General features: G+C 42.6%; 1 protein-coding gene across 3 annotated transcripts; it reads left to right on the forward strand.

Moving 5' to 3' along the window:
* The first annotated feature begins 791 nt into the window (after positions 1 to 791).
* Positions 792 to 26,075, forward strand: ALOX5 (arachidonate 5-lipoxygenase). Of its 3 annotated transcripts, none has more exons than XM_051619654.1 (14): positions 792 to 982; positions 7,274 to 7,472; positions 9,253 to 9,334; positions 10,881 to 11,003; positions 12,010 to 12,116; positions 13,593 to 13,765; positions 14,439 to 14,585; positions 14,683 to 14,886; positions 15,117 to 15,203; positions 16,952 to 17,130; positions 19,813 to 19,934; positions 22,378 to 22,478; positions 24,162 to 24,332; positions 24,744 to 26,075. In XM_051619654.1, the coding sequence occupies exons 1-14, from the start codon at positions 833 to 835 to the stop codon at positions 24,921 to 24,923; spliced, it is 2,025 nt and encodes a 674-aa protein (XP_051475614.1). In that variant the 5' UTR covers positions 792 to 832; the 3' UTR covers positions 24,924 to 26,075. The 3 variants fall into 3 exon arrangements, with proteins under 3 accessions (XP_051475614.1, XP_051475616.1, XP_051475615.1); XM_051619655.1 differs by lacking the exon at positions 792 to 982 and adding an exon at positions 1,228 to 1,265; XM_051619656.1 differs by lacking the exon at positions 14,683 to 14,886.
* Positions 26,076 to 27,358: the final 1,283 nt, after the last annotated feature.

A 27,358-nucleotide genomic window follows, 5' to 3' on the forward strand; every position in this document is an offset into this window, starting at 1 on the left:
GGTGAATTGTACATGAATTTGCAGATTTGTTATAGATAATGTTATATATATATATTTGTTATATATAATGAGATGCAGTATGGTGAGTACAGAGTGAGTAGCTCTGAATGCTAACGAGAATAGGATGATGCAGTGTATGTGTGTGGGTAGAGTGTGGTAGTGTGTTCAGTTATTTAAGGTTTGGGCACAGAAGGGTGTGTGTGCCTGCAGACTGGGGTGATGAGGAGGTGAGGTTACAGACCGCAGAGCAGTTTGAGGGTGTGTGGCTGCAGTCCCCTGCGTGTGGAGGTGGTGAGGCACCCCGAGCCGTGCAGCGCTGTCCGCTGGCAGCAGGGCTGCTCTGCCAGCTGCCTGCTGAGAGCTGCCAGCGGGATTGTGCGGCTGTAGGAGGGTATCGAGAGGAAAGTGCTGTGTGGGGGGCGGTGTAAAGTGCGGAGCTGGTAGAGAGTGGGCGGGCAGGTGCGCTGTGAGGCTGTGTGCCAGGGACAGGGGTGCAGTGCACGGTGTAGCGCACCTGTATCGGGATATAGAGGTGCAGTGCAGAGTTGCAGGGCAACTGAGCCGGGAGAGGGGAGCAGCGCGGGCAGCTGTGCAGCACGGGGGTGTCGGGGAGGGCTGCTGTGAAGGGTTCGCAGGGTACCGGGTGGGTGTGCAGGGCGCTGGGGAAGGGGCGGGCAGGGCCGAGCCGCTCCGTGCGGTGGCGGGGGGGGAGGAGGAGGCGGCGCTGGGCAGGGTCCGGGCTGGGGCGGGAGCGCGGCGCAGCAGCGGCCGGTTGGGTTGGTGGGGCTGTGCAGTGCAGAGCCGAGCCGAGCCGAGCCCCGCCGGTGGGGCCATGCCGTCCTACACCGTAACGGTGGCCACGGGCAGCCAGTGGTTCGCGGGCACCGACGACTACGTGTACCTGAGCCTGGAGGGCACGGCGGGCTGCAGCGAGAGGCACCTCCTGGACAAACCCTTCTACAACGACTTCGAGCGCGGCGCGGTGAGTCGAACCGGGGGCGGCGAGGGGACTGCCCACCGCAACAGCCCAGTCCTCGAACCTTCGGTGTCCGACGGGCTTCGCCTCGTACGCGCCGTCGCGCATCTCCCTTCGCGGCGCGTCGGGCCGGACCCGCCCAGCCGGGGCGATGAACCCCCTGCGGCATCTCGCCCGCACCGGAGCACAGGGGGGCGAGAGTTGTGCTTCCAGTGGGAGTCACAGCGCCTGCAGAGGGAAATGTGTGGGGCAGCTTCAGTGACAGCTGGAAAACAGCACGGACATGCAGGTGTGAGAATGAAGATGGGACCGGGCTATCAGCTATGCCGTTCTTTCCAACCTTGATTTCTGCTGTGTGGTGTGCCCTGTCCTCTCTGTTGTCTTATCACAATATCCAGGCTATCCATCTGTAATCACTCATACTCTGAGCACCGTTTTACTATGACATGCATTCATTTGCTTATAGTCCATTGAGGAATTAGTAGGCTCGGGTAATTTTTTTTTCCCTTCCCAAAATGTGTATTTTACTTGGAAACCTAACTCACAGATTCCAAAAAGTCTGATGAGACAACTTTGAAGGTTTTACCAGATTGTTCACAAGTCACTTTGGAAATGAGACCTACCGCTGCATGTACAAATGAGACTTCAGTGTCATTATGCTGCCCTTCCTTTAGGTGTGTGTTTTTAACCACGGGGTTTACAGCCTAGTTAGGTATTCTGTCACTTCTGCATTAGACATCTCAGATATGGTTAACAGAAGTCAGCATTTTAAATAAATGTTGGTGGCATGTGTAGATGTGGTCCCTGGATATTTATAGGTGATGTTCTGAGGAGATGCTCTAGCAAATTCAGGTGGGGGGACTTGACAGCCACTGCTGTTGAAGCTGCTTTCCTTCATTATTAAACAATCATTAGCTTAGAACCTTGCTACCTGAATCTCCCAAATTGATATCTGGTCATTCTTTCTCTCGCCTGGTGAACAATCACATTTTTTAAGCAAAGCTTAACTTTAGGAAGAGGTTGAAGAAGACCTCGGACTGTCCTGCAAACTTAGGGTTAGGGTGCTCTCCCAGGAGGGCTGATCACTGCACAGTTGAGGAGGTAAGCATGAGGGTTTCCAGTGACCAGACTCTTTGCTCTCATCCCTGGGCTACAAAAGGGGGTTTCACTGTCTTTGAGAGTTGGCTGTGATGGAGACCCTGGTGATACTCTGACATTCAATTGGAGTGGATCCTGTCACAGGGAGAACATGCCGTGATGTGAGGAGCTTTAATTATATGGTCAGCAGCAACTCTTGAACTGCTCTGGGGCCACGTCTGGCAGGAGCAGAGGAACTTGCATGCATTGGACCTGGCTGGGTGAGCAAGCAAAAAATGGAGGTTTGTGGATGTTAGTAGCACTACAGGAGAGGATGTGTTCGCCTAAAAGGGGTGCTTACATTTCCCTGGGAAGGTACCTTTTAGGCACTTTTCTCAGTGGATGACCAGAATCTCAAAGTATTATCTTGTAAGGCTTTGTCTACTTTTCAGTTTATTTTCTAAATGTTGGGCCAGGCTCAGTAGTTCCATTATCCTGGTAATGTCTTGATTTGAATTATTGCAAATTTTGTGTATTTCTTGTTTTGATGAATGAGGGCTTGGGCCAGTTCTGAGTAGGAGATTTGCATACCAAATGTTGATGGAGGGGAAGGGAAGTGGAAAAACTTTGAAGAGATTTGCACAGCTAGGTAGCTCAGTTGTAGTTTTTTCTGACTTACTCGAAGTAGGGACACAGGTGATACACAAAGCCATAGATGCTTTTCTTTACTCATTGTCTCTTGAGTAAGTTCCTGTCAGTGCTGAGTGATTTCAAAGCAGCTGTTAATGGTATCGCTCAGTTATCTGTTTTCTTCCTGTTGCCCCTTAATCTGCTTTTTGCTTTTTTTTTTTTTGGAAAAAACATACTCACAAGTAATTCCAGATGGGAAATGCAGTTCTTTCCACTTAGAACTTTGTGCTTATCGAAAGAGAGGGTTGTCTGTGCCATCCTTGTTTGCAATATTAGTCTAGTCAGTTGGAGTCTCTCCTCAAAATGAAAGAGCTTAGGTGTTACATGAGATTAAGTTGCTTGAACAGGATGCTACAGGAGTTGGTACAATCCAGTAGTCTTCATTAATTCTGTTCTCTAACTCTGAACTCAAACTGTAAAAACTCCTAGTATCTCTGGCTCACCATACAGTCATCAGGAATGCCATGTGTTTAGCAGGAGACTTCATACAACAGATGCCATAGAAATGTTGAGCACCTGTCAGTTTTAACCTGGACCTTGTAGCATCTTTACTGCACACCTTTACTGCATTAGCAAAACTGCCATCCCAGGTGAGCCCATGACATTGCTGGCTTGTAGGCAGTGAAAGCTGGGTGAGACATCAGGAGGGAACCCTTACTTTCCAAAGTGCCATTAAAATGGGAACTGGGATGGCCACAAAAAGATTCTAAACCTCCATGAACGTTTAGGCTAATTGAATGTCCTTTTTGCATTACATTAACAGTGACTTGTGCAACTATTTTAGGACTCTTGTAATATTGTCAAAAAGATTGTTACCAGAGAATTTTCTTCCAAAGACTGTCAATGTGACATTTCTATCAGCTCTTTGAATCTGATTCCTGTTGCTCTTTAATTTAAATTTTAGATGCATATATATATAGATGTCACATTATAGGACCTATAGAAATATATATGTGTAACTGAGGATTTTTTTAAAATGAAACCATTATCTGAAGCTTTAAAGAACATTAATTTCAAAAATAGTAGTCAGGTAGCTTGGTCAACAAAGAGTTGATGAGAAAATAAGACTAATTTCAGACTTTCAGTGGCATACTAATCACTTGATAGCAACAGGTTTTCGTGAGGATTTGAGCTAAAAATAGTGCATTGTTTCCCCTCTCTAGGCAGTGGCTTTGGTCACCTTAGTCTTCCGTTGTACATGACTAGCCCTGAGATGGAAAATGAGAAGATAGAGCATAAAAATCCCAAGTAGCTGAATACAAAGCAAATCTGATCCAGATGCAGTTTATAATTTGCTTCTGTAGGTTATTGCCTTAGGCTTTTTATGTGTACATTCCCTTTATGGTGATGAACACAAATGGGTAGCGATTCACACAGGTTTGTGAATTCTCTTGAACTGTTTCTCTGCAAGGTGGCTACTTCCAGCTCCTGACTGCCAAATGCAACAAGATCATGTTGAAATTTAAAAAGATAATTAATTTTGTGCAGTAATTACATAAAGAGGTGCACAAGCAGGAAGTGGCTGAGTTTGAGATACATGGCACAAGTGCTTGTGATGAGGCACTCTTCCTCAAAGTGCCATCTGGTCCTGGAAAGACATACAAAATTGCAGAAGTACTGACTCAGTGCGAAAGCTGAGCATGGTAAAGAATTTATTGGCACTATTTTTGTTGAAAAAATTAGGGGCAGCAGGGAAAGGAATATGAAATAGGAATGGTTCAAGTACTGCCTGTTTCCAGAAAGGTTTGAAGAATGGGAAACAGTCTGAGCATGTTATCTACAATTTCCAGCCATCATCCAGAATTCTTTGTGCCAGCTTACACAGTGAGCACAGTGAGTGAAGTCAAGAATATCGGACATGGAGTGACAGGCAAAGATCAGGGTGATGTTTGAAACCAGTATTGTGGGAGGGAAGAACTCCGTTCATTTAGCCAGGAGCACAGGGGTATGTCCTGAAGTCACTAACTGTCATAATTGTGGTTCAAGGCACCATTAATGTGATGTCTGAGAAAGGCCACTCAACATTTTTCAGTCTCCACATCTGATTAAAAATAATGAATCATCAAGGAACTGGATTTAACTTTACACACTATCCTTTTAGCTGTTCTGGAATAGTGTGAAGGGGTGAAGGGGTTGAAGAATCAGCAACATACTCTTTGAAAAAATGTTTAAAATTAGTATATACAGTGGCTCTACAAGAAAGTAGATAAGAGTAATTTTAATATGGTTGAAATCTCAGCTCTGTGATTTTCATCTCTCAGCTCAAATCCTAGCAGACAAATACTGTTATCCCAAGCTTGCCAAGGTTCATCATGCTATTTGTGAAGCAGTTTGTTACCACCTGCTGTGTGTGAGTGTGCTATTGAAATTAACATGGCAAATTTCTAAGACGTGATAGGCTTCCTTTTTAAAAGAAACAATCTGATTTTAATAGGCATGGGGAGAATATAGCTTAGACTAAGATTAGTCTGTTAAGTCTCAGCAATTAAAATAAGCACTATCCATGCCCATTTTAAATATATGATCCTAAATTTATATTAGGCTGCATATTAGAAGAAATTCCAGTGCCTTGATAGAATAAAAAATCCTCATTGGAGCTGGTGGTAGCAATCATGGCCTGACATTTTCAAAGTCAATTGAAGAACATCATTTGGGAAAGACAGGCAAAGACAATGTTTCTTTGTCTGCAGGATGGACTTCAAAGCCTAAAAAGTTTTTTTTATTATTTTTCTGTGGCTTCTGTGAATCAATTAGGTGTGTTGAACTTTATAAAAGCTCATATTTTATGTAATAGGTTATAAGAGAATTGAGGTCTGTCATCCCTTTGGTGGACAAGTAGATGTCTTCATCTGAAATGATCATCACAGCTGGTAATCTGGGTTAAAATGGGAGAGGAAGGGATGCCAAGGGATCCTTCTTATGTGTGTTCTTCCAATAATGTGGGTACAAGTTGCTATTCATCTTCCTTCTGTAACAGTTAAAATAATAAATGCCGTCTGGATGCATTTAAAAATTACTTTCTTCTCTCCTTTCTCCTGTCTAGAATTTAATCTTTCTTTACTTTTCAGTTTTGGTCCTTATGTGAATTAGTCTTTCCCTAGCAAGTAAGACAGTAACAGTGGGTGTATATATGTATGTATAAAATGCCCGAAAAAGGCTAAGGAAGTGCTGAATAAGTAGAATGTGGTGTCTAGGTCAGGAGCCAAATGACAAAGCTCACAGAAGCAGGTGAGTCTTTATAGGCACTGCAGCGTGCCAATGCAATACCATCCTTTCAATATCAGCACCTGGTTGGTTTCTAAGATTGTTAACTGTTGAGAAAAAACACAGGAGTCTCTACTTGTTATCACATGAAGCTTAGTAGGATCATCTGAGCAGAGCAGACTTCAGCTGATGCTCTTATGATTGCCATACCCAATTCAGCTTTGTTACAATGAGCACTTGGCTACTAATGTTTGCCCTGATCTGTCTACACTCTTGGAAATAAAAGTTAATTCCTGTTCTTCTGGATTGCCTAGCACCACATGGTGTCTTACTGGTCATATCTGAAATTATTACTCGTTTTGTCCTATGTAGGTACTGCCTAATAGTGCAAGTGCCACCAGAACTGTCATTTGTTGAGTGTTGTCCCCACATGCAGTAAGAGTCTTCATACACCCCTGAGAAGTCAGCCCCATGAGGAGACTAAAGGGTACTCCTGAAGGAGCAGATATGAATGGTCCTAGCCTTCAGTATCAGCTCAGTGCAAAGACCCTGTGGTGAGACCCTTAGCACAGGAAAGGACTAAACAGACTAGCTACTGGTCTAGGCTGAGTTCCCTCCATGTTGCAGGAAACAGGCCTTTGAGTTAACACTAGACTGAGGAAGATGATAAACCCCATTTCCACATGCTGGCTTATTTTCTGTGAAAGAAGGAAGTGCCTCTAGAGCTAGATATTCTTGTGAACCTTGTTTTTAGTTAGCTGCTTAAAATCCTTTGTACATCTGAGTTGTACAAACAAAATGTGCCATTGTTCTCATTTTAAAAATGGAGAACTGAAGAAGACCAGCCACAGGAAACACAAGACAAAGGGGCTTTGGATACAGTCCTTATTCTGAAGCACATTTGACTAATAAACACAGGTCTTTAGATTCCTCGTCCAATGTGTTAATCTCATGATCATCTTTCCACTCTAGTTGCAGGAACAGATGTGCCCTAGCAATGCCTCTTTCAGATCTTGCTAAGAGAGCAGTAAATGCTTTCATGGTCATGTTTTTTTCTCAGACTTGCAAATATTTCAAGGAGTAATTTGATTTTTAGGTTGCAAACAAAAATGTTTCTCTGTTTCTGGAGTGTTTTTTGTGTTGCTTCTTTGTTCTTTTATTTGTCTTTTTGTTGCATTGCAGCTGAATAATAGGTCTTCCTTTTCTCATCCACCAGAACTGGAAAGTTGTTGTAACCATGACATGTGAGAACAACCCAGGTATGCCTGTGTAGTGCTTGTGCTTCCTGCATGAGCAGTGGATCATTGACCATATTCTGCTCTGTAGGTTGACTCCTATGATGTAACTGTGGAAGAAGACCTTGGAGAAATTCAGCTAATAAAAATTGAGAAACGAAAATATTGGTACCAGGATGACTGGTACCTTAAGTATATCACTGTAAAAACACCAATGGGTGACTATTTGGAGTTCCCGTGTTACCGCTGGATTACAGATGAAAAAGAGATTGTCCTTCGAGATGGAAGAGGTGAGAGCCATAAGAAACATTATTTTCTTCACAACATCCAGAATTCTTACACCTCTCCTTCACCTTTCCCCATGTACTTCCTAATCTTCTTTTTCACATTGCCAGTCCCCTTCTGTATCTTAGGGAATGGGCTTTCCCTGCCAACTAGGACTGCTTTCTGGGCAGTTTGTTGGGATGGCAGTTTAGCTGGATGTTTTAAGAAGCACGTGCAAGGAAGAGTCCTTACACTGGCTAGTTACACTGGTCTTGAATGTGACAGCTGACCCTGATGCCAAATTTTTTGTCTGCTCTGCATCTCTGTTGCTGGAAGACCATTTGATCTAATTAGAATTAGTGTCTTGTCCTTGCTTCATACTAAGCTCCTAAGTGGCCCATGATTAATTGCCTGTAAATTGTCTTGTTTTCTTGAGAGCGAAATAAAATCCCAAAGCAGGCTGCTCTGCAGGTGCAAGGACTGACTTGAAACAGCAGCTTCATTTTTCACCCCTTTTCTTTGCGTGCTGTCAGGTCCAGGGTGAGATCGATATGACTGATGCAAGTAGTGGTGAGCAACTGAGGAAAGGGTTACAGCACTTTTGCTCTCTGTTCAGAGCTCTGTTGGACCTGAAACCTGTATTTTAACTGTTTCTGACTGATCTACTTGATATGATCAGGGTTGGTGCAGTCATTAGTCTCTGAAGTTAGCATGTTCCCCTTTGTGTTACCTAGGGTAGGTTGTCTGCTTTCATGGTCTCCAGCATGAGTGCCTGAAAATAGCTGAAACAATATATGAGGTGATAGGAAATAAATGTTTATCTTCCCATTAAGTTTTTGTCTAATCCTGGCCAAGGAATTTTGCATTTGAAGCCTTTTGTCCTGTAATCACAACTACGTGTCAGTTTATTTTTGGTCTTCAGAGGGACCTTCCCTTTTTTCTTAATTTGATTTATGATGACTGTAACACTTCCATGGAAAGTAGCTTTGCATGGCTTTCAGAGTATGGGGAGGTAAGGGACAAAAGCTAGTGAAACCTTATTGGTAACTCAGACACAACCAAGTGGAAACTGTTAGCCATATATGTTATCACTTGTATTACCTCTGATATTTCCAACTCCATACCCCAAGCAGCTATTTCCATGAAACTCCTGCTGACTTTATCTGCCTTCCCATTTGTGTATGTAAAGTGAGTCACGTGTCCTTTCTCTGGTCGCTAAGGAAGTATTTGTGTTATTTAATGGTTTAGTGAGTACGTGGTCAGAAGAGCAAGCTGTATGGACAGGAAGCCTCAACGGTTTTCTTCCTGTTCTAGTAAGAATATATGATTATTGCCCCAAGTGGACAGGACAGAGCACAGCTTAAGGAGAGATGTCAGATTGTTTCTTGGAGGTGTCTATTAGCAGGTAAGATTAGCTGAAACAAAATTGTGATTTCTGTTATTGATGAAAATTTCCCTAGATACTGAAATGTAAAATTAATTCCCCTGGTCTTGTTCAGACCATGTAACACTAGATGTGTGCAGCAAGTATCTACACTAGGAATCCAGGTTTAATATACAGTTGAGACAGATTTTCCTAGCTTGAGCTAATTGCCCCTTGGAGGCACCAGGTTAGAAGCCACAGATTCTCAAGGCACCTGTGTTTCTACTCAGGGTACTGCATTGGATCATGTAAGTGTTTCTGACAGAAATTTTACAAAGGTATACATCCTAAGTTTGAGGGTTTGGAAACCTTGCTGTCCTCAGGAGCTGGTCAGTGATGTGCAGAGGACCCTAATAAATCTGTCTCTTTCCTCTGTTTCACAGCAAAGCTCTCCCGGGATGACAAGACACACATTCTCAAGCAGCACAGACGCAAAGAGCTCGAGAGCCGTCAAAAAATGTACCGGTGAGTTTCCCAAATGTCCCCCGAAGGCCCGGTGCCTGTTCTCATCAGGTTTGGCAGAGTACATGTAGATTATCATCTTACTCTAGTTACTGGACTGTTGCATAAGAGAAAGCAGAAGTTACCATGTTGGCCATATATGATTTTTTTGCATAGATGGATCAGTGTAAGTGATGATCAGCCTGGTGCAAGTGGCATTACAAGATACTTGGATCCCAGATAAGCCTATCTGGAAGGTTTAAGTAGGACTTCAGTGGTACAGTCTCTGTGTGGGTCCTCTGTCATACAGGTGTGCTTTCAAGGAAGATCTGAATGCAGATTCCATTTGCCTTTTCCAAGCAGTACTCCAGTTTTGGAATATGATCTGAATATGTCAGCTCTTACTGGAGCTTTTTGGCTGCAGCACCAAGCTAGTTTTAGTTGTTTCCTGCTGTGCGGTGGAGTAGAAGATCTAGCCCTGTTTGAATTAACTGGAATGTGCTATCAGAACACAGCTGTGACACCCACCTTTGTACTGTCATAGACATTTTTTCCTAATCAAGTTACCTATCTTTTATCAATGGGTAACTCCCAAAAGCATCAGACATTTCCTTTTCATAGAGACATATTCTTTGTTAAAATAACGAAAATTTCTGGCACTTTCTTCTCCTTACCATGAGAGTAAGGATCAGAATGACTGAGGCTTCATTCAGAATTAATGGATTGAGCCTTGGCGTATGTGTTGGTAATAACATTTGACTAAGAAAGGATCTTGCTTACAAATTATGGGAAATAGGGCAGAGGGAAATGCAGTTCAAAAAGAGGTGTGGCACAAAATTTTGTTTATGCATGCAAAAAGGAAGGCAAAACCATTCTTAATTCCAGGGAAATAGTTATTTACAATTCAGATGCATAAATGGTAACATACAAAGCAATCTTTGTGCTGCAGACAATTTGGAAATACCATTGAAACTGTATTCTTTACAAGTCACCTTTTTTAATTTTTTTTTCTAAGTAAAATGGGATACTGTGCAAGAACATACATGGCAGAGAATGTGTGCCATGACCATTATGAGTTAGGGCTCTTCTGAGGAGCTAGATCTAGACTATCAAGACCATCTGTGTCTCTCAGAGAGTTGGCTTTTGGAGAAACTTAAATATGTGCCTGAGTACTTTTAGCTTCTGTATCTCTAGTTTTGCAAAAATGTAGCCCCAAGAATGAGTGTGTATTGGGCAGCTGTCTGTCTTTCTGTCCCCTCCCTTCCCAATACATTTGTACTTACTGCCAATTTTAACCAAGTGTGACAAGTGTTTATCAATATGGTAGGTATTAAGTTACTTCAAGTTTTGGGAAGGTAGGTGGCCAAGTACATGCCTTCCATTGTACTTCAGGATTCTGTAGGGTACTGGTAGATATTGATGTTGCATAAGTCACTATTTTTGGCCCAGATGAGTTTGCCACAAATTTGTTTCATGGAGTTGAGTCACAGAAGCGGTGGACGTAAATGAATGACACAGCACTCGTGCTGCTAAGGTTATATGGTTGATCCAACCTCTCTTGTTTTCTCAGCTGGAAGGAGTGGCATCCAGGCTTTCCCCTGAGCATTGATGCCCTTTCACACAGGGATCTGCCTCGTGACATCCAGTTTGACAACGAGAAAGGAATTGACTTCATTCTGAACTACTCTAAAGCGTAAGTGTTTGTGAAACTTCAGGAATTTTTCAAAATCTCTTTTGCGGCAGGGTAAGGATCTGATCACCTTTTACATTTTATTGAAATCTCAAAATTTGATTCTTTCTTCCCAGCTGGATCTGCAGTGAATCAAAATAGGAAAAAATTTAATTTAATTGATTTTTTTTTTTTTAAATATAAAAAGTAAGCTTTTCATGCTGGGAACTGACAGAGCCTCTGTGTTCTCATTAGACACTGTTTTGTCTGTAGACATATGGAGGAGACAATGGTGAAGAGCATAGGAAGAAGGACTACTGGCACCTAATATCTTAGGCTTAATTCTCAGAGTCCTCTAGAGGTACCACTCTCCTTGACTGTTAAATTCAAATGGATAATTAAGCCTTGCAGTCACATAACAAAATAAAATGGTATGAACACATACTTTAGACCTTGCTGAAGAAAAGCTGGTCTGAGCAGTTCATCAGTTAACCACATCTGAGTGTAATCTTCTTGGGGCAGCAAAGTCACTGTCCACCTGCTTGCATGTGTCACGTCATTAAGAAAAAACAGTCCTAGCCATTGGATGAGCTTGAATAATCAATCCTGCAAAGCTCTTTGAAATAGTACAGGGTTAATAAGGCACATAGGACTGCTCTGGTGTCTGAGTCCCCTTCTAAGCTATCTTGTGTGCCTGGGTCACATCATACTATCTCAGACATCCAACCATACTATCAGATGGTGGGGTAGTCTTGAGACAAGACTGGTCCGAGATCGTAGACTGCCAAGAACAACTGTGGAGTGGAGTTCAATAAATGCAGTAGCAGAGACTGGGCTCTTGAGTTGCCTTTCAGGCTTTTGTGTAAAGGTGCAGCCAGCAAATTTAATTCTGTACGGTAGCCAATCTCACATTCCACCACTGAAAAATACACTGTGTGTAGGTATATAAAAGGGTGGAAAATAACTGGGGGGTGTTGAGGAAGCTGGATGTGATTTTTTTCAGAGATGTTTTGTTTCATTTTGGTTTTAGGATGGAGAATCTTTATATCAACCGTTTCATGCACATGTTCCAGTCCTCCTGGAGTGATTTTGCAGATTTTGAGAGGATCTTTGTCAGAATCAGCAACACAATCTCTGGTGGGTTTATCAGCATTTGCTTATGTTTGCATTGTAGAATGACTAATTATTTGTCTTGAACATATTTGATTAGGATGAAAGTGGCTGACTCTGATTTCTGCACTCCCACAGCTTTTAATAAATAAACTGTAATCTCAGACTGCTGATCACACCAACAGCCCAAAAGACCAAAAAGCAAAGCTATGGTTTCACACAAACTAATGCAAATTGCTCAGTGACCTTCTCTGTCCTGAGCTATACTGGAGGTCAGGCCAGTTGAGCATCTCAGTCCCCTATTAAGATGTCAAAGGCAAAATACTTCTTTGTTTTAACTCTTTACAGTATGGAAATATGAACAGTTACATAAAAGAATTGCAGACAGACACAGGGTTTTGAAGTTCATGGTGTCCTTTCTGTAAAACAGGGCTGGGAAGCCTTTGTTTTGTGAGCCAGACCCAACCTTCTACTATTTGCCATGGTTATGTTACTTGTCTTTATTTTACTGTATTATTGGATATAACAGATACATAGATACTCTAAGCTGATTGGGGTGTGGTTCCCCCAATGTGTGTGAATGGCTTGTTCAGATTCTGCAAACGAAAATATTTTTCCTTCCTGCTCTGAAGCTTTGCTCCTCTTCAGTCTGCCTACGGACCAGTTAAGAGAAATGAAAGTAATTTCTGCAGTCCCAGGTATAAAATAAAGCACACAGGCTGGTCAGAGCTATTAAAACTAATTACAGCAATTTGCTCCATTTAATAAAATCGCTTCCTAAAGTACTTTTAACATGGGAATTATATATAATCTACAATTAATTTCATTCATAGTATTTCCATACTCGTGAGAAAAGCCGCAGTTCTGTGAGTTTTAAATGTTAATCATTGGTCACAGTTATATTAATGCAACTCTGAATCTGCTTACTTGTGAGCCTTGGCAGAAACAGAGCTAATGAAGAGGGTAGTTCAAGGCATGTTTCAATGATGTATTTTCTGTCCAAGTAATTTTTGGATGGTATAGACTTCAGATACAGCTCCAGACTCATTATGCAATTGACAGAGCTGATGTAAATGTCAACTTCAAGTAAACTACATTTTTTTCTACTCTGTTAGAATGCAGTGTGAGTTTTGAGACCTTTTTTTTTTTTTTAATTATCACTGCATTGCATTCCCTGAGAATTTAAAACATGAGATTTAAAAATATCATGGAAGAGTATTTTACACAGGAGTGGATTCTTTTAGTCTTCATTGTTTCTGTACATAGAGAAACAAATTATTATCAATTTAGTTCTTCTCAAAGTGAAAAGCAAAGATTACATTGTCCATTTAACTTAAGTAATTTTTAATTCTGTGGCAACTTCTGAATCCTTTTCTTGCTGCTTTCTTTAGTCAAAGTTACAGTGCATTATAACAAAACATGGGGAGGAAGGGAGGAATCCTGCATGCAGTATGGTATTGATGCAGTGCAGTTATTGATGCTGCATGCTTGTTTTCCCTTTAGAATATGTGATGCAGCACTGGAAGGAAGATTTTATGTTTGGCTACCAGTTCCTGAATGGATGCAATCCTGTGCTGATCCGGAGATGCACCGAGATACCCAAGAAGTTACCCGTGACTACAGATATGGTAGAATGCAGTCTGGAGAGGAACCTGACCCTGGAGGAAGAAGTGAAGGTATGGCTTTCCATCACGTTGGACTTCATCTGCTCCTTCTCATGTCCTCTAACCTCCAAACCCTGTTCTAACTGCCTTCGGCCACACCTCCTCTTCAGCCTGCGTGGTTGGTCATGGCAAAGCCAAGTGTCTCCGCAGACTGAGAACACCTCTGTTGACTGTTTCCTCCTGCTGTCCTACATGCCATGCCTTTCTCCACATCCAGTTAAAGATGTCACCAGTAGATTAAGGGTCCTTTTTCAGTGTTTTCCTCTCAAAGGTTGGGGATTGACTAACTATTGACTGAGCTAACATACTGAAGAAAGGTTGGCAAGGATTGTGCTTTGCTTTGTATGACAAGCTTAGGGGTTTCTTCAGCTGGCAGTGTGAAACTTGTTTGCATCCATCTTAGTGTCACTTTCTGAATGCATAGGCATGAAAGGCTCACCATCAGACTCAGGTGATACGGGTCAGGTAGTTTGTGTAAAGGTGCTTGCTGTCTCAATGGCATCATCCCTGAGCCACCATAAGCAAGGACAGGCCAGTGGCCACTTGTAAACACAGGGCACAAGCCAGCCTCTGACCAAGACTTCCTGACCTTTGTTCCAAACCTTATTACTTACAGTCTGTTAAAACACAACAGGCTTTTATTTTTTCTTTTTCTTCTTTTTCCCCCTTTTTTTAATTTCCCCAGCAAGGAAACATTTTCATTGTGGACTACGAGCTGTTGGATGGTGTGGATGCCAATAAAACAGACCCATGCACGATACAGTACTTGACTGCACCCATATGCCTGCTGTATAAGAACCTGGAGAATAAAATTGTACCCATTGCAATCCAGGTGGGTTTACTGTCAGGGTCTTTAAAGGGACTTTTGCTTTCTGTCTCATCTTAAATATGAATGACTTGTGGGTTTGTGTTGTTTTTATATCTTCCAGCTTGGGCAAAAGCCTGGGCCAGACAATCCCATATTCCTTCCCTCAGATGCCACATATGATTGGCTGCTCGCTAAAATTTGGGTTCGCTCAGCTGATTTCCACATCCATCAGACAGTGACCCATCTCTTACGGACACACTTAGTCTCAGAGGTGTTCAGCATAGCCATGTTCCGGCAGCTGCCTGCTGTACATCCCCTCTTCAAGGTTGGTTCTTGCATGAAGGGATGTAGGTGGGTGAGGGAGGTTACCGCATTAGTCTGATGAACCAAAAGGAAGTCCTGGTGATAGCTCAGCTGAGATAGTTTGGCTGGCTGCCCTGCAAGGCAACATACAGCTAAACCACCAGGGCTTCCAGAACTTCAGACTTTACACTGTGTTGCTGTTGAATTCAGTCAGAGAATTTGCCATCTGTCGTTGCTTGTCCTGTTTCACAGCTCTTGGTGCCGCACATGCGATTCACGATAGCCATCAATACCAAAGCCCGAGAACAGCTTATCTGTGAATGTGGTCTTTTTGACAAGGTAAGTAATCCCCTTTGCAAATCTTCATTATTATTCATGATTCTGTATGTGTTTTTATCCTTTAACCATCACATACTGTCTTGTTTCTTGACCTTTCTACTAAAGGGCAAACATAACTAATACCACCTGAGAAACTGGTGCACAGAGCTGATGCTTTGTTGTGATGAAGATGTTACCTTTTACCTCTAAGTAGCCAGTTTAGAACTGGCCAATGTCAGTAGTGAGCCGGTATCTTGCTTACTTGTAGCTGATGTGACTTTGGGGTGTGAGTATAGGAGTGCAAATTAACATGATTTGCACATTACATCCTCGCACATGCATGCACAATATTAAGTCCTCAGTTTCTTTTAGGTACTCAGTTACTCATATTGGAGCAGGGTGGAGAGCAAAATAATTTGTGATTGTAGAAGGAAATTTCCATCTGAGGAAGACGTGTAGTTAAGACAGATTCTAAGCTCACAAATAGTGCCTGTAAATTCCAGCCTGTTTTCTTGAATTGCCATAAACAGCAGATCTGCTAGGATCAAAACTCAGCTTCATCTGAGTCAGAGAAACATAACCGTGTATCATGAACTGTGTTGCAGCTCTTAGGTCAAATCTGAACATCTAATTCTGACTGCAGTGGTACTTAACTTGTACCCAGCTCTTCCTCTCTGGTTTTTCCAGAAATGGCATGCTGCATCTTGGAACCACAGCAGGTTGGCATGCAGCGGTCTCTGTGACAATGTGGTAGCAGCAAATTTTGGGGAGGTTTCAGAAGTCCTTCCAAAGAGGGAGCCTGTGTTTCAGGACAACTGTACCACTTACACTTCTGGCACTAGACCAAAAATAAGTTCCATGCTTCAGAGTTTTTCACTCAAGGAAAAAAGAGAGGTTAAATCGGGGCATCTTCCTTGTCTTCTGTACTCCACTGCTGACTGTGGAGACCTAGCAGGCATTCCCATCTTTTTGAACAAAAGCATAATGAACAAAAACATCCCTTGCATGTGGGATAAGTGTGTGGTTAAGACCTACCAACAGGGATCCTGGAGTTCCAGAATTTGTTGGGTCCAGTGTGGATGATCAGCTGGCTGGAGGACGGTAAATGTAAGCTGATTCCTGCTACAACACTAGCATCATATGCTAGAAAAGCAACATTTGGGAGCTTTTGTGCAGTGAATAACTAAATATTTTCACAGTGCTGTTTGTTGTGGATTTTCCACAGTGCTATGTTTTCCAAATGTAGCATATACGGAAACCTTGGCTAATCCTCATAAATAATCACCCAGTAGGATTGATATTCTGGGTTAAATTCCAGGGTGGCTAACAGTAGCCTGCATCCACAGACACTTTCTACTAAAACACACTGTAGCAGCAGTGGGTAGTTTAGCAAAAGCCCTGTTCTATCACACTCCTGCCTGCCTTCCTCCACACACATGCTGGTTTTGGAGGATGGGGCTGGCAGCAAGTGCTTTATGTTTGATAATTTGATGTTTCTGTACTTTATTACTGTATTCCATCATTAGCAGGTGCTGTACCTATGGAGAAAATGGGTGAGGATATAAACAGTGATTCATGGGAGAGCTGTGAAATCTCTGGAGTCAAAATGTACAGCAGCAGTTTTGTACTTGTTTGTGTGGAGAAGTGGTTTTCTCCTTGAAAAAAAGATTGACTCACATTTTTAATAGCAACTCCTGTGCATTTGGAAAGCCAGTCTCGGCACAAAGTCAATATAATCTGCTGTTCCTGTCTTGCCATTCCTCCTGCAGGCAAATGCTACAGGTGGAGGAGGACATGTACAAATGGTGCAGAAAGCAATGAAGGATCTGACTTACAGCTCTCTCTGCTTCCCTGAGGAGATGAAAGCTAAAGGGATGGACAGCAAAGAGGATATCCCCTACTACTATTACCGGGATGATGGCATTAAAGTCTGGGAGGCTATCAAGAGGTAAGTTCTAGAAATGGCTAATAAAGTCACTGTCACGGAGACATGACTTCATTTTCTCTCTGCTCACTTTGCTCTCCATCACAGCCTTGTGAACAGCACCTGAGCTGTTTAGTTACTTGGTGCCTTTTCCATCCAGTGTATTTCATCTGAGGAGAAATGCATAGTCAAGCACAAACCCTTGAAAGACTGTTAATGCTTTTTTTCAGTCCTGTTTTCCTGCATTCTGTTTTTCAGAGGCCCTTTTATAAATATGTACTCTTCTATAGCATTTCACAGGGTTTAGTGAGTTGAAATTTAGCCCTGCAAAGGAAGTTTAATTAGCTTTTTCATTTTAGCTGTGCACAAACCAAGAGGGAACCCAGCTCTCTGAGCCAGCCACATGAGCTCATCAAGGTTCTTGTGGAGTGGAAATGCAAGCTTGGCTTGCATTCGAGTTGTGTTTTGATACTCAATAAATCAGGCATTAACTGATTTGAATAAAACCTTTCTTAAAATGCCTTAAAATTGCAAAGCCCAGCTTTTGTCAGGAAGGGCAGCAATTCTGAGACAGGAGAGGCACTGCAAGGCTGCTCAACCACAGAAATGTGGGTCCTTTTCAGATATGAAACACTGCCTCAGAATGGAATGATTCATATGTTTCTTATTCTACAATGGCATTTCATTTAACAAACAATGTATTTTTGCAAGGCATAAGTTGCTTGCAAATATACAGCTGCTTCTGGTCACGTGACTTCTGAAAAGCAAGTTCATTAAAAATCAGATCTTCTGTGCACACGGAGTTGGGAGTTTATAGTGAACACATAACGTTTAAAGTGTTGGGTAGATCTTTGTCTCCTGTGTTTTCTCTTGTGTTTTGGTGAGAGGTTATCTTGCAATATTTCCTGCAATTCTTAGTGCCCATTTGAGAGAAAAGGAAGTTATAACTTTTCTGTGGTAATTCTCTTGAAGTAGTCCATTTTTTGTCCCTCTTCTCTTTCCTGTATTTTCTTTGCTGATTGAGAAATGCCTTTTCAAATACCAGACAGTACTTAGTCAACTCAATTAGTATGACTCTTTGTGGGTGTTAACCTAGCTGGAGGAAGATGTTACAGTGCCTCAGTTCATAAGTGAATAATTTGGTTTATAAATGGTGTGGGCAGTGCCGTTCTGAGTGTGTGATATCCTGACCCGTGAAACAAGGCACATGCACATGATAGTCACCATGAATTGCCTACACACTGAAGAGATGTCAGTCTTCACTCTTCTAGTTAAATAACTTCTGTCCCCAGCATTTCTCCCATATGCTAGATGGCCTAGACTTAAGAAAGCTGATAAGGTTGTTCCTGTAGAAACTATGAGGCTCACACAGCAAATTTTTAAACCCCTTCTCTAATACTCAGCTTCTTATTTCTGATTTAACTGCAGAAAGACGTTCCAACCAAGAAGGTCTCATACACACTTCATATACTAATTTACATTTGCATGGAAGGGGGTCTAAAATACTGTCATTGGGAGAGAAGGATTATCTTCTGTATGCACTTGGCACACGTGCCAGTTGGTGGAGGCTGAGCTCATGCAGGGAGGCTTAATCTCTGCACGTTACAGGATTTTTCATTTCCCTTGGCTTCCTCTAGAAGCCCAAATTACTTAAACTACTGGTGTTAATGCAGTTGTTTGTCTGCCTCGATAACAAATCTTGACTTGGTTGGCTAGTAAAAACCATAGTGACAGATTTGTAAAGGTCTCCAAATTGCAGTAAGTTTATAGCTTAGTAGGGGAGAAATCTCTATTGGATAACAATTCTTAATCCCATCAGTCAGCTTCTGCAGTCAAATGTTTCACTCTGTGGGTTGTCAAAATATTTAGCAAGGATTGTAGGTACCTGCAGAGCTAATAGTTTATCTTGGTGTAGATCAGTTAACGAGTCACTCAGTCATGAAATGCAGATCTTCAGGAAATCAGGCTTGCCTATTTTAACTGCTTTCAGAACAATTTCTATTATCTTAGGTTTTTAAAAACCTTTCTTTCTGAGATGAATTTGCCCGGGAAGCTTTTATAGAAAGAGGGATTTTGAGAAGAGGAACTGAACAGGCAGAAGATAGCTGCTGTATGTAGTGAGTGTAGGAAAAAAGCTCTAGATCTCTTCTACCCAAGAAAAGCTTCCTGGGTCACCCTGACTTTGGAATGTGATGCTTGGGTTTTGTGAAAAAAATGTGTGGTAGGAAGGGATCAACTATTTCAGTGGCACCCAGGAGCAGCTTTGGAGGATCCTACACACAGGGGATGGTGCCAGTACCACAGTTTGGGAGCCCCTGTTCTTGGTGTGAGAGCTATGTGCATATGCCAGAGGGAGTCTATATTAAGTGAAGAAAAGATGTAGATGTGAAGACGGAAGTCTGGGCAGTAGCAAAGCCTCAAATAAGAGAGTAAAATGCACGGGACTGTTCAGAGGATACAGTGTGGTCTAGCATCATTTTGTTGGGGGAGGAAGTGATGCTGTAGTCAGAAATTAATCAAAGTTGCCTCTGTGCATTCCCACTGCCTTTGGGAGGAGGGAGGAGGGTGTTGAGACCTGCTCTTCCCTTCTCTCTTGCCCCGTACAGCATCTGTCTCCTCTGCAAGATAAGTAGAAGGTCTTCAGGGAACAGCAGGCTTGCTTTCACCTGTCTGTTTTGTCTTGTTCATTTGTTCCTGTGTCTGCAGTTTTGCAGAGGATGTTATTCACATCTACTATGAGAGCGATGAGATTGTATGTGAGGATGTGGAGCTCCAGGCTTTCGTCAAAGACATTTACGTCTATGGAATGAGGGGTGTAAAGGCCTCAGGTAAGGTATGATGGCCCAGCCAGGTTCACGACTGGTCAAGGCCTGCTGACAGCACCACTGTGTGCACAGCCTGCCTTGAACTGCTGGAGACCCTCTCCACTCTTGGCCCAGAGATGCCTGGATTATGGGGGAGACCTTGAATCAGGCCAACCCTCCTCAGGTGACAGCTCCTTCCATTGCCACAGATTCTCACCATGAGCTTTGGCCACTTGGGAGAGCTCTCTGTAAACTGGGGATCTTGTCTACTGATGCTTTAAGCATTAGTGGATGGGCTGCCTGTATGTGCTGTTGGAACCACCAGATAGATAGATAGAAATCACAAGGAGCAGTGAGAACCCCTTGAATCCTGTCCTCCAAATCTTGCACTGAATAAGAACAAATAAGAACCTCCCCAGGAGTTTCTTGCTGTGCTTTGCATTTGTTCAGCATTGGTGACATTGCTGAGCTGTTCTGCTTTCCTCAAGAGAAGATACTCATGATTCTTTCCAAGAAATACTTTCCTTTGCTCTGTCTCCATCCACTGCCTCTTCTTTCTTGCAAGCCATTACTTGGCTGTGGGAGCTCTCACCCGTAACACACCTCCATTCTCCCACCTGAGTTAATACTCTCCTGCCTTTGCCTAAACGTTTTGTTGTTATTGGTTTTTTTTCTTCTACTCAGATTTTTTCCAAGCAGGTTTTCAGGAATTTATGCAGATGGGTAGGGATTCTTCATACTGTCCTGACTGATTTACATCTGGAAACACCCGTTGATCAGTGGTCTGAGGCAGATGGCTTTGGCATTGCCTGCACACGTCTGTGTGTAAGACTGCGAGGCAGAACTGTGATGTTTCCACTCATTACCAGTATGCACTGGTGTACAGCAGCCTCCTGGACTCTACCTGCCTGGACAAGCAAAGGATTTGGGGCATATAGTTGCTATAATTTTTCTTTGTGTATTTGTCTCTTAGGAAAAGCTTAGTAATGGCCTGCCAGTAGAAGCTTCATGTGTGACCTAAACATCTTGATATGTGACAAGTACTGAGCCTTTCCAGGGCTACAGCTGGGGTGGGTTACTACAAGCACCACTGGTGACAGGACTGCCACTACAGGTGGGAAACCTGCCAGACCTGCAGTATCTCTGTCTGCACTGCTGCCACTTCAAGCACTCAGGCAGAGAGCAGGGGGACCTGCCTGTCTGTGTAAAGAATGGAAGGAGGATAAATGGGGAAGGCTGTTGCACCCAGGGTCCCTCCTCCAGTCTCCATTCCTGCCCTGGAAGGGCTGCTCTGACTGGGAATGTGCTAAGCCCCTTAAAAGGTGAGCACAGCGTGCTTACGATAGCAGGACTCAGGAAGGGATGCATCCTTTCCTCTTTGGGCGTGGTGTCTGGCCAGAGCTACTGTGTGCCTGTTCCCCATCTCAGGTTGAGTTCACATCTGCACCAGGTTGGTGGTGGAGATGTGGAAGCAGCTGGCAGAGACAGCCTTAGCAGGAGCACTTCTCCTCAGGGTACTAACAGCTCTCTAGGTATGCTGAGACCTGTCGTCACATTGGGCTGGGACAGTGAGTACAGCACAGGACTGCAGTGTGGTGAGGATAGGAAAGATACAGATTTGGGGGAGCTTTGGTAGCAAAATATTTCCCTAGTTCCTGATTATTTTCTTCTTTCTTCCCCTTTGTTGTGATTTAACCCAGCTGGCAACAAAACACCACACTCCCTTACTCTCCCCTGGTGGGATGGGGAAGAGAATTGGAAGGGTAAAAGTAAGACAGTTTGTGGGTTAAAATGAAGACAATTTAATAGGAAAAGCAAAAGCTACATGCGCACAAGCAAAGCAGAACGAAGAATTCATTCACTACTTCTCAAAGACAGCTTGGTGCCACTATTTCTGTTCCTTATTCTGTTTTCTCTTTCAGAAGTTCTCATTTCCTCACTTTCTGTTTCAGCAAATAAGCTCTCCCTGTGCTCTTCCTTGCAGTGCACTTGACCTCTGGGCCTGGGACCTTTGTAAGTACAAGCACATAGCCATTTGCTGCTTCCCTGCTTGCACTGTAGCCTGGAGAAAAAGGGAGCATCTGAGGCCCCTGCTCTGTGAACTCTCTGGGTTCCTTGCTGCAGGGTAGGTAGGGTGAGAGGACAGGGATGCAGTATTTTTTAAAGGTGTAATTATATTTTGCCTTTCCCTTAAGTAATGCCGCACACTTTGCAAACAGTGGAGATGTCTCACAAACCTGTATGCAGTAAAACAAGATTACTCGATGTTGACGGCTGGATAGCCAAGACACAGAGGGGTTGAGTAGCTCCTGTTAGACCACACATCACCATTCAGAAAGGGAATGCCCTGCTCTTCAGTGACTGCTGCATGGTCCTCTCATTCATGCCTTTTCAGTAGCTGATTACTACTGTGTAACGGGGTTACTTCATAGTTGTGTTACTTAAGCTTTTCTTCTCCTTCATTTAGGGTTTCCTAAGATGATCAGAACACGAGAGAAGCTATCAGAATATCTCACAGTGATAATATTCACCACATCAGCCCAGCATGCAGCTGTGAATTTTGGTCAGGTAGGAATTTCTGGGAAGACTGTTCTTTTAGGGCTCAGAGGTGCATCTAGCAGAGCGAGGTCTGATAAATGTTTTTTAGTAAATATGCATGTACAGACATTACTTTCTGGTCAAAATAACTGCAGGGCCATCTGCAAATCCACATGAAGCCTGTGCAACCCTTTTGGTAAGGCTGAAACAAGCATTTTCAGTCCTAAATTATGTACCAAAGTTCAAATTTACAGGCTCCAACTTGTATATTTTGGTTGTAATGACTTCATTAGGGTGAACAATTTTTTTTAAGCATTTAAATGCTGAAGGGTTCAGGTGCAGACTCAAGCTACCATGCTTTCCAGACATCACTTGAACTACCTGAATACTGTATGTGCTGGTAGTCTGTGGCACTTCGTGCAGTGAAATGCATTAAGAGGCTTTACTTTGCATTTGCTGTGAGTGCATTCAAAGGTGGCTGCTGTGGGTTGCTGTTGTAAGCTGTGCTAATTTGGCAGTGTGTCTGTGCTGAAGCTGCATGTGGCATCTCTCTTTGAGTTGGTGGAGCTGGCTGTTTCCCAACAGCTCAGTCCCAGCACTACAGCAATCTAAGTGGCATAATGGAGCACTTACCATGGGTCTTGAGTTATTTAGTTGAAAACTGCCTTGCACATCTGCAGGTCCTCCAAGTCTACTTTCTGCAGCAGCACAGACAAGCCTCCTCAAGGTACAGTCTCATTGAAGTCACTGGGACAGAAGTCCAGATCTTCAACGATATGTAGATACTTAACTCCCACTGACATACACAGAAATCTGAAGCATCACATCTGTGAAGTTCGAGGCTTTGATCATGGTCACATTTTTAAAAGAACCAATGTGCTTTGAGTTTGCAAGCCAACTGGCATCTTTGAACTTCCTCTGTGATGTTTAATGTATCACATACTGATAGTCTGTTACCCCTGCCTGCTTGAATCTACCCTGAAACTGTGGTATCAGCTTGCCTTTCAAATGCTGTTTCTTCCAACATCAAAGCAAAGTTGACAGCCAGAAGCAATTCTCTTTGTCATTCTGTGTTGCACAGAGCTTCTTCAATGAGTGGGTGATTGGTCACTGGAACAAATGCCCTGGGGAGCTGGTCATGGTGCCAAACCTGTCAGAGTTCAAGGAGCATCTGAACAATGCTCTTAGTTACATGGTTTAGTTTTAGGCAGTCTTGCAAGAAGCAGAAAGTAGAACTTGATCCTTATGGGTCCCTTCCAGCTTGAGATTTTCTGTGACTCTATGAGCTTTTTTGTTGGCAGATATTCTGTCTTTAGGCATGGATGATCTCACAGCTAAGCAGGGAGACCGTCTTTCCTACAGTGATTATTCTCAAGCACATCCCACATCACTCTACATGTTGACCCTCTTTGTCCACCCTTGTTCACCTGAGGTTATCAGAAGAGCTATTTGTTAAAAAATAGCCAAGTCCTTAGCCTGGCTGATGAATTTGGGCTGTGTGGCATGTGCCTGTGGTTAGCAGAATAACTACTCCCATTTAGATAAACCAGCTCTCTCCCTTTTGAGATCCTGAGAAAGACAGTAGGGTCTTCCTTCTGCTTCAGTCCTTCTCTAGAGCATCTGCCTGGTATCAAGAGTCCTGATTTTCTTTGCAGTGTTCCTAAATACCAATCACTGTAGCTTTTCACTGTGTTGTCTTGCTTTGTTGTGCAGTATGACTGGTGTTCCTGGATACCCAATGCCCCACCAACAATGCGCTGCCCCCCTCCGACAGAAAAGGGGACAGTCACCATCGAGCAAATTGTGGAGAGTCTGCCAGATAGGGGACGTTCTTGTTGGCATCTGGGAGCTGTCTGGGCCTTGAGCCAATTCCAGGAAAATGAAGTAAGTTGATCTCCCTTCTCTGGATGGTGAAGATGTAGGTGAGACCATGAGAGCCATCTGTGCCATTTGTGAGCCACACAGATTCACAAAGTTGTAGTGTTGCTCTTTGCTTGACCCGACCATGTTTACCTTTCTATGGAGATGTATCAGTGATGTGGTTTTACCCTTGTGGTGTCAGATGCAAACCAGCTACAGAATGATGCAGGGATGGAAAGAAGCAGTCAGCAGTGAGGGAGGATGGGACAGCATGATTCACTGGCAGTGCCAGCATAGGCTAGCTTAAATATTGATTGTACTATTTTAAAAGTAGCATTTGTGAAGCTCTGGATGTTATTCTGCTGGATGACATAATGCTGAGGCAGAGGAGTCTTTGCTTTCTCAAAGTATGATTTCTTGGTGTTTTTCAATTAGCTGTTTCTGGGCATGTACCCAGATGAACACTTTGTGGAGAAGCCGGTGAAAGAGGCTATGGCAAAATTCCGCAAGAATCTGGATGAGATCGTCAGCGGCATCACCGAGCGCAACAAGAACAAAAAGCTGCCTTACTACTACCTTTCCCCAGATCGCATTCCCAACAGTGTTGCTGTTTGAGCAGATACCCAGAAGAAGCTGGAGATGTGTAAAGCGAGTGATGCTTTCCTGTTACATAGGCTTCTTTTCAATGAACTTTCAGAAAAGGATAAAATAAGAAACCCCCTCTTTTGTCAGAGCTGACCCTTAGTCGATTTGGACTGTCAAAACAAGTTTATGACTGACCTTGCAGAGTGTAGCTGGAAACCTCTAGGTCAATTTGTTACAAGTTTATTTTTCCAAGATTTTTTAATGAATGTTAGAATCAGTAGCCATGTTTCTGTTAGCTTTTCCTCTCCTGGTCAAAATAATGCAATCACAGACTCACCCATTTTATTCAGTGAAAATAGTACCAGGAGCAATAGGCAAGTTACATGTTAAAAATCCTTCCTGTTTTTATCAGGTAACATGATTGACATACAAAAATATAGTTGCTAAAGTTTATAAATGGTTTTAAATCTGATAAAACAAATGTTAAATATTTTCACTACAACTGCGTCCTGATCAGGATGAAGGTAGAAGCAGGACTTTTTCTTAACATAGTTGAGGGATTTTTATCACTTTCTTATTGAGTTCATGTGAAATTCATAGACGAAAATTGTGTATCTACATAAACCTAGATGTTTGCTACATAAAACTAGCAAGGTTTGTTTTAGCCTCTACCAGCAGAATTTGATGTCATTCATAAACATAGACAAACATTTTGCTTAACACAATGGCAACAAGTACAGACCTAGCAGCGCTTATGTTCAATTTCTGTTTCATTGCTGGGGCTGCTTAATTTTGTGGATAGTTTCTTCTGGTTTATGGGAGATGAAGAGGCTACTTTGTATAAGGATAAAAATTGTGGAGAAAGGTTACTTGTCAGCTTTTAAGGGGAATAATTAGATTTGACCAATTAAGCATAATCAACATATTCCACCTTAGAAATAATTGAGTTTTGTCTGTTTTGCTTAGAAGTGGTTAGGTTCAAGTCTTTGGGCTTTGGTTAAGGTTGAGAAAGTCACTGAGATGATGAAAGCAAAAATGAGGTTTGGTAAACTTAAGAGTCATAGTTTTCTTTATAACAATTTTGATATATTTTTCACATAATTTTTTCCTTGTACTAGCTTTGTCAGCCTGCAGTGTGCTTTCTCAATAGATAAGAAAGCTTCTTGTCCTAATAAAAGAAAACTGAACAAGAACATCTAGCTTTTATTTCTTAACTCAATATCCAATGCTGTATGTCTTGAAAACCTTGAAAGAACAAGCCCAGTAGAGAACCAAAGCACTTGAACTTCAAGAAATATAGTTCTTTCTGTCATTCATGTGTGCTACTTAAATATACATCCTTTCTATTTCATATAAAATACAGGCTTGGAAACACAACTGATTTTAGACCCTTTACAGTAGACTAATTCCCTTTTTCTCCCCCCAGCTAAACAGTTTCATCAAAAATGTGGCAGGCAAGACCACTTCCTGTTATGGAGGAAGTACATTTAAGACTTGTGCATCTTCCTTTTACTGCAACCCATGAGAAGGGCTGACCATAGGAGCTGAGGCATGCAGTTGTGTAGCAATAGTGGAATAGGACCAGAGGATCAGAGGCCATAACGTGTAAGCCACCAAAAAAATAATTAATTAAAATGTAAAAGGCAAAATGTGCAACAAACTCCAGCTGTAAAACATTGTAAGTACTATGAGAAAGGAGCTGGGAAGTGTTATCCTAAAGGACTGTCACAAAGAGAGGAGAGACCCCAATATTTTCTCCTTGAGCAGATTCAGGAAAATCTTTCCCTAAGGAGAAAAGGAGTCATTAAGATGGTGAGAGACCATCGGTGAGGGCACAGGGGAGGCATTCCCTTGATGAAGTCTCTGATTCTTTGGTTTAATTTGAAACAGTGAGGATTTAGCCCTCTGTAGCCAGCCCAGCTGTCATCGCAGACCTCCCATGCGTTCCTCTTCTTGCAGAGTGAGTTTACCACTGTAAACTCCTTTTTGGAACATTCCCTTCCCGAGGCACCAAACACACTTTGCAAAAAAAAATTCCATCCCACAAGAAGTAAACTACTCTTTTTTTTTTTTTTTTTTCTTTTTCTTTTTTTTTCTTTTTTCTCTGGTCAATCCTCATTTTACAGGTGAGGAAATCGAATAAGAGCAAAGAAATCCAGCAGATCAACTCTGATTTGAGGTGCCTGCTTTGTAGAATGATTATGAGAAAGTTGTTTACCTGCAGCCAGCATGTTCAGGTTTGGCCAATCTAATTAGAATTATTTCTTCTGTTGCATGGAAAGGCAGGACATGGAATAGACTCCAGAAGACCTATTTTTCTAAGTAACAAGTTTTAATCAGCAAATGACCTTTTCCTGCCACAGTAATAGCTACACGGCATCTAGGAAGTAATTGCACACACTGAGGTAACAGCACAAAGTGCTTAGTTTGCTTTATTTGCACTATAAACAGGAATAAATATTGCA

Source organism: Apus apus, chromosome 4 (genome assembly GCF_020740795.1).
Source record: "Apus apus isolate bApuApu2 chromosome 4, bApuApu2.pri.cur, whole genome shotgun sequence".
NCBI lineage: Eukaryota > Metazoa > Chordata > Aves > Apodiformes > Apodidae > Apus > Apus apus.

Bases quoted from the DNA above. Each gene is read 5' to 3' on its own strand.
- ALOX5 (XM_051619654.1), top strand. From the start codon at position 833: ATGCCGTCCTACACCGTAACGGTGGCCACGGGCAGCCAGTGGTTCGCG. The intron at 7,473-9,252 runs GTGAGAGCCATA...TCTGTTTCACAG, and splicing joins TGTCCTTCGAGATGGAAGAG to CAAAGCTCTCCCGGGATGAC. The intron at 22,479-24,161 runs GTAGGAATTTCT...TTTGTTGTGCAG, and splicing joins CAGCTGTGAATTTTGGTCAG to TATGACTGGTGTTCCTGGAT.